The sequence below is a fragment of the Crocodylus porosus genome, unplaced genomic scaffold (assembly GCF_001723895.1).
Source record: "Crocodylus porosus isolate Cpor-Errol unplaced genomic scaffold, CroPor_comp1, whole genome shotgun sequence".
Taxonomy (NCBI): Eukaryota; Metazoa; Chordata; order Crocodylia; family Crocodylidae; genus Crocodylus; species Crocodylus porosus.
Window position 1 is genome coordinate 28,721,008 of NW_017728910.1, and position 12,824 is coordinate 28,733,831.

The 12,824-nt window shown below is 54.8% G+C and overlaps 1 protein-coding gene across 1 annotated transcript in view; it reads left to right on the forward strand.

Annotated features, from left to right (window-relative positions):
- Positions 1 to 1,270: 1,270 nt before the first annotated feature.
- The window catches only part of LOC109308573 (melanotransferrin-like), a 32,656-nt gene continuing 21,102 nt past the window's right edge, over positions 1,271 to 12,824 (forward strand). The window contains exons 1-4 of the mRNA XM_019532948.1: positions 1,271 to 1,482; positions 1,514 to 1,578; positions 4,463 to 4,617; positions 11,149 to 11,248. Coding sequence (XP_019388493.1) covers positions 1,533 to 1,578; positions 4,463 to 4,617; positions 11,149 to 11,248 — 301 coding nt within the window. The 5' untranslated portion in view covers positions 1,271 to 1,482; positions 1,514 to 1,532. The remainder of the gene's footprint in view (positions 1,483 to 1,513; positions 1,579 to 4,462; positions 4,618 to 11,148; positions 11,249 to 12,824) is intronic.

A 12,824-nucleotide genomic window follows, 5' to 3' on the forward strand; every position in this document is an offset into this window, starting at 1 on the left:
AATTAATTGCATGTCACAATAGTACCTCTCACTTGGTGGTGCAGTTATGTCTAGCCGTCCAAGGCCTTTTTGTCAGTATGCAAGCAAATGCTCAGAAACGAGAGGCTATTACTTTGGCTATGAACAGATGTGTATAGAGGCAGGGTCCTGGGAGACTGTTGTCCTTCAGGTGTTGTTGTTCCCTGGGAGCCAAGCACTGGTGTGGGGCTGAGATTCGAGGGGAAAGGGGCTTCAGATGAGCATTACTGTTAGTGCACACCCCGATGCGATGTGGCTGCCTTGTCCAGGAGGAGGATGCTGACCAGCAGGGCTTCAGCCTCGGCTCCTGTTGAGTGGGGGGACAGGTCGTGTCAGGAGAAGGGGTAATTCTGTGTTTTGGGGCATGGCATGTCTGACAGCTGCCCTTTCATTTGTCTGTTAAAAGGAGGATAAATTCACGAGGATAAACGCTTGAATTGGAAAGAGGGAGCTCTGGGGGAGCACAAAGACAAAACAAAAACTTGCATGGCATGCTCTGCCCATCTCCACCAGTTGATTGCAATACCACTCCCAAGCAACAAATAAGAAAGCACTTGACAAATAACAGAGAGCCCCTCTCGGCACCCTGCCGGGGAGCTCCAGTAAGTTGTAGTTTCCTTATGCCATTGCTGAATGGAAACAGGGAAGTAACTTTGCTCTAGGCACCCAGTAAATCAGAAGCAGGGGGCAATTCTTAGGAAGCACCCATGATAAAAATGACTCGAGGTCATGGCAGGGGAATAATCATCTGAACCTGAGCTCCCAGCAACCTACAGAGCTATGTGACCCTTGGAGGGTGTCAGCCGGAGGAGAAGACCAAGTAGCGGAGAGAGGATCTGCTATTACCTTTGGGTTTGGCCCAAGTGCAACAACCATTACTGCCCAGGGCCCATGTGCATCGTTCAGGAGATGTAAATTGGCTAGGATTCAGAGCAGAGCCGCCAGAGCCAGGAGGGAGCAGGAGAGCTTGTTTGGGCATCAGGTGTTATTAAGGTAAAGTTGATTTATTGGGTGTTTCATTTTTAACATAATTGTGTTCATTGTTCTGTTCCTGGCACAGTGCCACCGGTGACTCGTGGGTGGCTCAAAGGAGAGGCGTAGCTGGACGTGGCTGCGGCAAGGCCCCACGTGCGCACTGCCTTAAAATCAATGGGCTCTCGCAGTTCCCACACCCGGAAAAAGAAACCCCTGAAACGAGCGTGTTTCATGACTGCGCTGAGCACCAGTGTGCTGCTCGGCCCGGCTCTTCCCCAGCAGGTGGTGCTGCCGAGGTGGCAATGCCGGGCTCCGTCCCAGGTGCTCTGGATTCCCAGCTTCAGTTCCTGCCCGGGACTGCAGCAAGCTGAACAGGAGCCTTCATCTCCCAGAAGCGCGTGGGGGTAACTGCAGACCATTAAGCAGAGCAACCCTGGCCTCGGGCCACTGATCGCCGTGGACGAGCAGACGGCCTGGCCCCTACTCACTGAGCCCAGGACTCGGCAGGCTGGGGAGTGTGGAGCTGCCTCGTCTGCACCATGAGGAGCTTCCAGGTGCTTTGTTTTCTGGGCGTCCTTCATGCTGGTAAGTGCCCTCCAGGGCCAAGCACAAGGTGCCTGTTGCTGTTTGGTGTTGCTGTCTCGCTGGCCAGTGGTGGGAGACAGCCTACGGGGGTTCAAACCATCTTGGGACTGTTTTTTCCTGGAGAAGGGAGGTATGTGGTGAGGGAAAGAGGAGGTGAGTGAAGAACAATACCCTCACTGTAACCTGGCAGTGACTGCTTTGCTTGATCCATCCAGTTTACCCCACCCGTCTGCTGCTGAGCTCCTGTTTGTGCTGCAGAGGCATTAGGTTCCTGCAGCGCTTCCTACAGGAGTAGGTGATTGCCTGGGTGACATCTCCTCTCTGCCCTGTACCATGTGGTGCATTGACTTTCCCCAGCCCCAGGGTGGTGCGTTTCACGGGTGCTGTTGCCAACAGTCCCAGAAACCGTCATGAAGAAAGATACCAGGCACACATGTAAAATAGTCTAATCCTAATCTTTGAGACTTCGTCTGGTAAAAGCCCCAGAGAATATTAGCTCCACACACTCTCTGGACACTCTTGAATTGTAACGTAATACCAGCATTACTGCACAGTTCTGTTGTGTAGGTAAAAGGCTTGGCTTTTTAATCTGAGGGCAAGAAGTGACTGAAGTAGAGTCTGAGAGAGTGCAAATGGGACTTCCCATCTCCCGCCATCTCATGCTAGATGTATGTCTGCAAAGCAGCCAGGACACTGCATAAATGTGGGGTCAGACACTAGCTTGCTGTTCTAACGCGTGCTTGGCCAGCTGCAGGAGGGCAGCTAACCACAGGCCATCTCTGAGTTCCTCGCCCCACTCCAAATGGGTTAAGTCGTAATCATACTAAAAGGGATCCTCTGTTCAGGGCAGGCACCTGGCCAGAGCTGGAAGCAATGCTGCTTGCAGCAGTTTGGCAAGAGGCAAACTTAACACTCGCTGCCCTAGCAGCTGAGCGAAGAAAGAAGTGGATTCATACAATTTCATCGCATATGTTAGACGGGAACAGAGCCAAGCAGCAGGGGCCGTTGATCTTTCATCTCCCAAATTAACACGGAAGACTCGTCCCCGTGTACAATAGAACTATGTCTGCGCGACTTGTCATAGCGTTCGGTGGAACGCGAAGATTGGAGCCACGCTGACCCTAGGCCACGTGGAGCGTGGACAGAGTTGTGAAAATATAAATGAGCTTGATTTAAGAGGAACGGAACCCAAGCCCCTTATCTGTGGGATAGTAACTACTATCAAAGGGAAGGGAACGCAGAGTGGGAAGGTGTTCTATTCACCCACGTACTGACCACTGCTTCTGATCGCCCTCCAGCCTCCTGTGCTGGGATGCCAGAGATGCCTTGTGTCTTCTGCTGGGTCTCTAGCCTCTGAGAACTGTAATAGCCCAGGGACTGGTGCAAAGTAGTTTCTCCCCTCCCCTGAATTCAGCAGGCACTGAATTTTTGTGCACACGGTACACACCTGCTCATGCCACAAGGTCTGTGTGAATCTGTAATGCAGGCTGGCCTGGGCCAAGAAACATGCATCAGGGTCTTGGTTTCAAGTTACGCTGGCAGATAGTGGGTCTGATTTGGATGGATGTTAATGTCAGTGGAGCTGCTTGTGAGTTGTGCTGTAGTAAGCATCCAGCTTCTTCGTATTATTTGGCTAAGGGTAAAGCTCCTTGGCTCTGCGGGGCTGAGTCACAGCACCAGAGCACTTCCAGCTGGAAGACTTGCCCTAGGTACTGGTGGGTATTTGCAACACACCCTTTCCTGCAAAGCCAGGAAAAATAGCTGCCATGGATCACCATAGGTTGGATAGTAGGAAGAACTTTCTACCTATGACAGTGGTTCAGCATTGGAGCAGGCCTCCTAGAGAGGTCAGGGAACATCCATAGCTGAGCACATGTAGAAGCAGGCAAGAGAGACTTTTGTCTGGAGTGGTTCATGCGGGGATGTTGCTGCACTGCCCAGGGTGTTGGACTAGATGCGGCCCCCACACTGAGGTCCTGTCCAGCTCTGCTTTCCTACTATTCTCTACAGAAATCTTAGCTGAGCACAAGCTAAGTCAAGTTGGGGAAAGGAACACAACACCAGCAGCCTCAAAGGCACAGTGTATACTAACTGACACAGTTACAAGTTTTAGATTAATAGATTAGATTAATAGATTGTGAGGGGCTGGAAGGGACCTCGGAAGATCATCGGGTCCAGCCCCCTGCACCAAGCAGGAAAGACAACTGGGGTTAGGTGACCCCAGCAAGGTGACTGTCCAGTCTTCTCTTGAAGTGTCTGAGAGTGGAGCTGGACTTGGACCCTCAAAAACCAAACTGTAGAAGCAGGCACTGAATTTGTGCAGGGGCCATGCACCAGCTCATGCAAGATGTGCATGCGTGCGTGTGTGCATGCGTGTGTGTGTGTGTGTGTAATCAGCAGGCAGGGGCCAGCCTGCTTGCTGCCTGGCACATGCCCTCACTTGGTGCATGGCAGTGCTGGTTTACCCAAGCAACAGCCTGTTTGCAGATGCACTTAGAAACCAAGGCAAGGTCCTTCTTTGGCTTACAGAAAATGTCCTTTATCACTCAGCAGATAACTGCCGTGGGTACCTGTGCCTGTCCATTTATTGGTGCATCTTTGGATGGCTTTGGGAAGGGCTTCTTACAAAAGGGTGTCCTGGGAAGCAACTTTTCCAGCCAATGTAATGCCATAAGGATCATTTCTGAACACCTGGGGCTGGGCTTTCATGCAGGCTAACAAGAGGTAGGGCCTGGCTCCAGTGTGCATCTGGTCCCTGCACAGGATTTCTTTGGGGAGGTCGCTTGCTGCTGAATGTTTGAGGTCCGACTCTTTTATAATCGATCTGTAGGCTCAGGTACAAAGGAACAGTGTATACTAAAGCCTCTCTTGACGTTTTGCACAGCCTGCGGCCTGCCGCACATCAGGTGGTGCACCGTCTCCGTCGAGGAAATGGCCAAGTGCAATGACATGAACTCAGCCTTTGCAGAGGTCAACATCCTTCCCCGTCTGTCCTGTGTGAGAGGGGGCTCAGCCAGTAACTGCACCTACTTGATCAAGGTGAGTACTAAGCTGTTCCACCCTTGGCTGGCTACTTGGAAAGCAGGGAGCAGGGAAAAATCATTTGCCCAACTGACAAAGGAGACTGCTCTGCATTGAGTAGCTGATAAAACCAAATAGGGGCCTCCTTGTTTACAGGTGCTTGCACCTTTCAAGTCTCCCTGCCTTGACAGGGGAGTTTCCATTTAGTGTTTTCCACTAGGTGCTGTCTTCTCTGCTCAGGCAGACCCAGTCATGAAGAGCGAAAACAAGAGCCTCAGACCTTTCAGAACAGCTCCTCTGCTCTAGTATGTGACCCACCTCCAAAGGAGCTACAGGGAGGGGGGAAGCCCTGGGATGGGGACTGCATTGACACAGTACTCTGCACCAGTGGAGCCCTCTTCATAAGGGCTAGAGGTGCACCGATACATCGGTCCATATCGTGTCGGCACCAATACAAGAAAAATTGACATTATCAGCAATCAGCTATTTTTGGTTTATGTGGCTGATAAATGCCACGTGTATGTGTGCAGCCCCAGCAAGCCCACGGCCAGGAATGCAGCCTGGCAGCGTGGAGAGCAGCATCTGTCAAGTCTGTTGTGGGGAAGGGCAGGGGGAGGGAAAAGGGATGGGGGGCCAGGTCGGGGCCCCCCACAAGGAGGGAGAAAGTGGGGCAGGGGCAGACACTGCACAGCCAGAGTGGGGGTTGTGCCCCCCAGTCTGGAGGCGGGGTGAGGGCAAGCTGCCACTGCAGGCTGGGGCTGGGGGTGCCGCTGGGCTCTTCGTGGCGGTGGGGTGGGAGTTGGGCTCAGGCTGCTCCTGGGGCAGGCGGCACTGGCACTGGGAGGGAGGCTATGGGGGGACTGTGGCAAATTTTGGGGTGGCTGTAGCTTCCCACAAGCCCTCCTTCCCGGTGCTGCCACCGCCTGCCCTGAGTGCAGCCTGCCCCCCCTCCCTCTGACAGCCGCACCTCTACGGTGCTGAGTAAACAGTCCTGGGCAGGTTGAGCGGCGCGCCCCTTTTGAAAGGTTCCTTTCTGAGAGCGACGGTGGCAGTTGGATAAACAGAAACCTCGCTGCTCCAATAATTCCCTTTTTGTCCGTGACCCACCATGCATGCCGCCTCACCTGTGTACAGGGACAGACAGCTTCAGGATCCTGGAGGGCTATCTGTATTGCTCTGCAGAAACTGTTGTTCTCCCTGATGCACGTTGGCTCTCCTTATCTGGAAGAGCAATAAACCGGCGCCACAGCAGAGCTGTGGCAAGGGTTCATCTGCACAGGGCAGTTTTGGATTGCCAGGGAGCTTGCTCTTGCAAGGAAGCTACCCTGCACTTAGCATGCATTAACGGTGTCCCATCCACCACCAAGGGGAGAGGGCTGTGGTGCAGGGGAGTGGAGCAGGTGCAGCAGCCAGTGAGTGCCCTGTACCCTCGTGTGCTGTAGCACCTTCCCCAAAACTCAAGTCCTGTCCTCTGTTCTGTAGAGCAGGTGGAGGAAGCCAAGGAGGACTGGGTCCTTGCAGAGGGAGTTAGCAGTAAACTGAGCCCAACAGATTAGCTTCTTTTTGTCGCCTGATGGCTTTGTGGAATTATAACAGATTTATGGCAACCTGGGTGAGAGCAGCGTGTGACCCTGATACGTAATGGGCCAAAATGTGTTGTGTGCTCAAGAACCAGGAGGGTGTCTGTATGTTCGTGTATCCAAATTTAGGCACCAAACTACAATTAATGGGGGAAGAGAAACCTGGTTGTCATTATTTTTACAGTTGTGCCAGTGGCCATCAAGGTGCAAAGCGAATTAACTGAGAGAGGCCAAACTAGGCAACACCTACAACCCAAATGAGAATTCGAGGGGAAAGGATGATAAGGCACACAAAAGCCACGGTGATAAGGAGCAATGTAGACCCTGTGAATCGCGTATACGTGGGCAAGTTGTTCTGTGGCTTTGTGCAAAGCTCTTCCCCTTCCTTGGCTCCATCCACGCCTGTCGTCATCCTTGAGTTGGAGTAGCTTTGGCGTAGGCAGGGAACAACCAGCCGTGGGACCTTGTTTTGGTGCTCACTAGAGTGTAATCTCCCTTCGGGGTTTGCAGCATGTGGTGCGACAGGGCGCTTAGCACGCCAGGCACTTGAAAAGAGGAAGAGGCCTGCAGGCACGGCAGAGGCCAGTTGGAGAGTCAGCTGGCCAGACCAGGGCTGAGCTTGAGGCATATTCTCCCAGGGGCCGAGCTGGCCAGGGAGTCTTGCCCTGAGCATTGGGAGAGGAGCTCCCTGGTAGCATCTGAGCTGGGGTGAGCAACTTGGGCAGTTTGTGGAAAGGGCCAAGGGGAGGTGAAGAGGTCCCCGCTGGCCCAGAACGGAGAGGGGGCCCCGAGGGCCAAGGAGCCTTGAAGTTTATAGCCCAGAAGGGGTCAGTGTCAGCAGGGCCGGGGAGCCCAGAGATCTGGAGCCCATGAGGGACGAGCGTAAGCAGGGCCAGGGCCCAGAGATGGGCCAAGGCTGAGGAGGGCCACAGCTGGAGTCTAGTGAGACCAGGGCAGCCCAGGGGTCTCAGCTGACCTAGGAGCGGTCACAGGGGCCAGAGAGAGGAGCCAAAGACGGCAGCTCACAGCCAGAGCCCAAGGAGGCCAAGAAGCCCCTAGCCCAAGAGAGGGGAGGACTTGGGCTGGGAGCCCATAGCCCAGGAGGGGCTCGTATCAGCTGGACCGAGAATCCCCTGCAAGGCCCGGGCCTGGGGCAAGGGGCAGTTGGAGCCATGCAATGAGCCCTTAAGGCAATGAGCGGTGACACGAGCGCTCATGATATGTGACTTGGGAGGCCCCGGGACAACCTTCCTGTCCTGAGTATGGCATTTCGCCCAGGCGCAGCAGGAGGAGAAGGGGAGCGTACCAACGAGGGCTGAGGCTGACGTGTCCTGGCCACCTCTGGAGCTGAACCCCGTTACAGTGGTCAGAGAGCACTGCTGGGCTTACTCTCTTCTGCTTAAAATGTAAATTCATGGTCCTGTCCCCATCCCAGGGCTGTCGCACGTCCTGGGGCTTCTTTTCTTCCGTCAGACCCCACTATTCCCGACCTGGTGCGTTAACTTCTCACAGCGTTTGCCACAAGCAGTGATGAGCTGGCGGTTTCAGAACTGGCAAGTGTGGTTCACAGCACACTTCAGGCTCATTAGATGAAGGTGCTGCATGTGGGTAAACCTTTTTTTAATTGCTGTGTCGTTCTTGATGTAGTTTTATGTCTTCAAATACCTCAGAGCTCCTAAATTATATTTCACTGCTTGCTGATAGGAAATGAATGGCTGGAAGAATCAAAGGCTAGAGGGTGAAAGTGAAGCATTTGCAGCTCTTGCCAGGAGCTGATGCATGGATGTCCTGCCTGGGGCCTCTCCACTGACACAAATTCATTCACCCTGTTGCAGGAGAACGTGTTTTCTACTCCTAAAGAACGTTTAGCAAGCGAAGGCACAAGGATTTCCAGGTTTGCACCATTGGTCATACAAAGCCTCTCACTCATTCTGCAGAAGGCAGACACCAGTTCCCGGGTGGTGTTTAGTTCTTGGGGTGCAGGAATTAATATTGGAGTCAGTTATTGATTGCCCGGCTACAACACTGAGGCACCTCTGTCACGGGCCAGGGAGCTGCACAGCCCTGCCAAGGGCCTTCCCCCACCCCTCCAAACTCCCAGTCCGGGGCTCAGATGGGGTGTGAGGGGCAGGCAAAGCAGGATGTGGGCAAGGAAAGCTGAGCTATGAGGTGGTCTGGATTTAGCAGCTCAGCCTAGCCCAGTGGGAAGGGTCTGCGGGCACTCAGCAAGCTGCACTCCCAGGGATTGCAAGGAGCTAAAACAGCCGCTGTGTGAATGCTGATGGAGTTTGGCGTGGAGGGGGCCAAGGGAAGGCAGGCTGGTAGCTGGTCATGGCTGTCATAAGTGACACCGTGAAGGCAGGGCAATGCTGTGGGATGTGTGTAGGGCAGAGAGTTGGAGGGCTGGATCCAGGGCTGTTCTGCAACAGGCCCCAGGAGTTTGTCTGCGGGGGTGCGGAGGGACGTGGCTGGGGTTGGTGGTGCAGAAGTGGGGAGCTGCGGTCATCGTCACGGTGCGGGCACGGTGCACCAATGGCACCTGCCCATCAGCGGCCCTGCAGGGCCCAGGCACATAACGAACAGAGCCAGGGCTCTGCTGAAGAGGTGTGGGGATTGTCACAGATGTCTCTAGGCCGTGTTTTTCGGGTTGTGCCTAGTCTGCACCTCCTGAGCCTGTAACATTTGTCAGTCTGTCCCAGTGTCCGAGACATAGCCCTGCGAGGAGCTGCAAAACCAGCGTGTGTTAAGAGCTGAGCTGGCAGGCAGGACACCAGCAATGGCCTGTGGCCATTTCTTGTGAAGTCCTCCAGCCAGTGCACAAAGCTGCAAAATCATGGGATGTGCCTGACCCTGGACTGGCTCCTTGCCGAGCCCTGCAGAGCCGTTAGCGCAGTCATGCCTTGGGCGCAGCTCTGTCCTTGAGAGCAGTTTTCCCCGCTCTCCTAATGATCTACGAAACCATTGCAGCTGTTCTTCGCCAGACAGAGCTGCCTGTGATTGGTGAGCCGGGGGATAGACTGAACTCTGCTCCCTGAGGCAGGACCGGCATGGGGGAGGCGCCAGAGTTGTCAGCGACCAAAGGTCTGCTCCCGCATGATCTGGGCTTAGGTCCACGGATGTGCTTACGCTGTAAGCAAAGTACAACCTGGTCGCTGTCAGCTGGCAAAGCCACCCAAGAGCATCTAATAAGTGATCTCCCCTTGGTGTTGGAGTCTCGAATGGGACCAGTGGGCACTTCACAAGTGCAGTGACACGGACAATGCAGGGTCTCTCTGTCACAGAGTGGATCAGACTGCCCCTTTTCAGGGGGAAGGGAAAGTGTTTCCTTGCACTACCCAAGAAGCAGCCTTATTCAGTCTCCCTCTCCCAAGAGGACACTCTGCAGCCCTCCCTAGCATGGTGCCATGCAGGGCAAGCCTCTAACGCCAAGACCTTGGCTCTTCCCAGTCCCTGGCTTCCCCGGTGGTCTTTAGTACCCCCATTTGGGGTGGGTCAGAGTGCCAAAGTCTCCAAGAGCACAGCAGCCTCTGCTCAAAACCAGCCAGTCCTTATTGTGCTGATCCAGTTCTCTCCTACCGTACCCCGGTGTAATGATGAGATGGGAGGCTATCGTAGGAAGCAGGCGGCTCTGGATTTAGGCTATTGTCTGGGCTAAGGTCCCCGAGGTCGAGTCTCAGGATTGTAGGCTCCCAGGGCCCAGCTCCAGCCCTACCCTTGCAGGAGCCTGGTCTCACCCTGACAGGCTCTGTGCTTGTACCCCCAGTCTGCTGCCCAACACCACAGTCCTACCACTAACAGCAGCACTAAGCCCTTCATCTGAGGTGCCCTTGGCTTCCTCTGCCCCTACAGCCACAGCTGGTCCTCTGGTAATTAGATGCAAACAACAAGACATGAGCATCTGCTCTCAAACAAAAGGTTCTCCATCCTGGCAAGCCCTGGCACACTGTAGCAAAGCTACTATGCAAGGCCCCAAAATATTTATCTTTGGCTGCCTGGCAGTGCAGGAGCTTCCTGCAGCTTCTCTGCAGCCTGGAGTCCTTCCGCATCCAGTCAGGCCAGCTCCCCCCTGGAGCTCAGCTTCCTGCAGCCTGCAGGGCTGGATCGAGCCCCTGCCTCGGGTCCTGGGCGTGTATGTGCACATCTCTCTGGGTCGCCTGGCCCAGGCCCGTCGATCCCGGGCTGCACCTGGGGCCGACAGCCGTTTTATTCAAGAGTCGTCTGCCACTGTCAGTTTGTCCAGGAGGCTGGAGCCATCCATCTGATCCTTGACACGTTCTCTCCCTCCTTCCGTAACGGGGCTGGGGCCCCACTACAATTTAGAGATGCCACTATTCAAAAAAACCCCCATCTCCTACGAGAGACATGACTTTCTTAGCTGACTTGGAAGCTAGCAGAACAACATCAGCATATATATACTTTTTAAAGTCCACACTTTCCTTTGCTATCAATATTTCACAGTCTGAAAAAGTTACATTGCCACAAAAATGTCTGTCTGAAATTGAAAATATAACTACTTTGAGATTTGGACCGGAGAAGGATGGAAGCTAAAAGTGGCCCCAAGCACGAGGGCTCCCAACACACAGGCACGCCGACGCGGGAGGGGGCGAGGCAAAGGCTGGGGATGTTCCTGAAAATGGAGGTTCCCGTGCCGTGTATGCGCTAGCGGGGTCTTGGAGTCGTGGTGCCGGAGGCTGGTCCATGGTCAGCCCCGTAGCTCCCACAGTCAGGTGCCAGTCGACCACAGCGGCACCTTCCCCACCGTGTTTCGAGCAAGAGCAGAGCTGGCTAAAAGGCATCTGCCACACGCAGCCCTTCATCCGCAGTTGTTCATAGGAGGCTGACTGCCAGAAGGACGGACCTGGCAGCTCGAGGATGATGCCAGCCATGGCTGCAGGGGACTCTGTCCTTTGCTGTGGAGGGATGCTAATCACTGTGATAAGAGACAAACTCTGGCCTTGTTTTCTCACAGAATAACATGGCAGATGCTGTGACGCTGGACGGTGGCTCCATCTACCAGGTGGGAAAGGAATATCACCTGAAACCTGTGGTGGGAGAAGTGTATGATCAAGGTAGGTGCAGGGAACAGGAATGACCACACTGCTGTGTCCAGTGCAGTCTCTCAGGTGTTTCCTGCGCTTTTAGGCCGTGCCCCAGGTACTGTGTGCTGCGCTGGTGATAAGCTAAGGCAGCTCAGTGTGCAGATGCTACAGACAAAGAAACCTTGCTCATGAACCAGATCAGCTTTGTTTCCCCCTAAAATAACCTGTTGTCTCTTATGTACGTTGGAGAGGAAGGAAAAATACTGAGCTGTGCGATCCAGGTGGGAGCAGGGTCTTGAAAGGAAGAAAAGTCCTGTCACCCTTCCTCGCCCCCTTGTTCCTCAGAAAGGGCGGGGGGCCGGGCAGCTCTGGGGGGAGTATCTTGGTGCAGAGGGCTGAGTTATAGGTGGTCTGGCCTAACAAGCCCCTGAGGGAGGGAAGGCAAGGGTCTGGGCCTGGGTCAGTTCAGGAGTTGCATTACCAGATCCAAAGGAGAACCCGGGAGCAGAGTCCACAGCACAGGCCAGGTCAGGGCCAGGGTCAGGGTTTGGGAAGCAGACACCAAGTTACCAAGTCTAAGGGATAATGCACAGGTTGAAGTCTAACAGCATTGGTATCCAGGGTCAGGAAGCAGATTCACAGGGAAATCCAAAATGGGAGTCCAGGAACAAAGTCAAAGCCGGGGTCAGGGACCAGGAAGGCCAGAGAGCCCAGGGACCAGAGGCTTGTCACAGCACACCAGGGTCACGACTGTGGCCGGGAGGCTGTTGCCAGAGTGAGAGCAAATGGGGGGACTCTGCTCCAAGCAGCCAGGCAGGAAGGCAGCTGGTTCACTGGTTGAGGCAGCATGTGTCCGCAGGCAGGGGTGGCCGTGTAGGCCATTAGCTCCCATTCGGTTCCTGACTTCTGGCCCTTCCCCCCCCCTTGCTGTCTCTGCTGTCCATCACCAGAGCCAGGCCTGGCCAGGGAGATGGGGGTGGGCTGGCTCTCAGAAGGGGGCAGGGAGTGTGACAGGAGAGGTAGATGTGGGCAGGGGAGCCTGGCTCTTCCCTCTCATACCTGAGAAAGAAGAACCCCCAAAAAGGCCTTGCTACAGCACAGCCCCTTTGGGAGGCATTTCCTCGGTGCCAGGCTCTATCCCTTGTGGTGCCCTACTAGAGGAAAGTGGGTGTTCAGCAGCTGGCACCCTAGTATGCCGAGCACCGCGTGCAAATCAGTGAGTCGGCTCCTGCTGCTCTGCCAAGGGAGCCACCCTGCTGCACACAGCACTGCTCCCGCTGAGGTAGCACATGGCCGGCTTTGGGCTCTAGGGGAATGGTGCTGGCCATCAGTGGGCTGAGGTGTGCATGGATGGTGGAGTGTGTCCCCAAGAGCCCCAAGCACTGCCTCCTTTCAAAGCCCCCCAGGGTAGGAGCCAGCACCACTTCTCTTAGAAGTTGGTCCCAGATCCTAGCCGCCCTGACCGTGAAGTCGCGCCTCCTGATGTCTAGCCTGAATCTACCCTCAGCCAGCTCGTGACCGTTATTCCTGGTCACTCCTGGCAGTGCTCGGGGGAACAGGGACTCCCCCAGTGCCTGCTGGTCCCCCCTGACTAGTTTGTAACAGG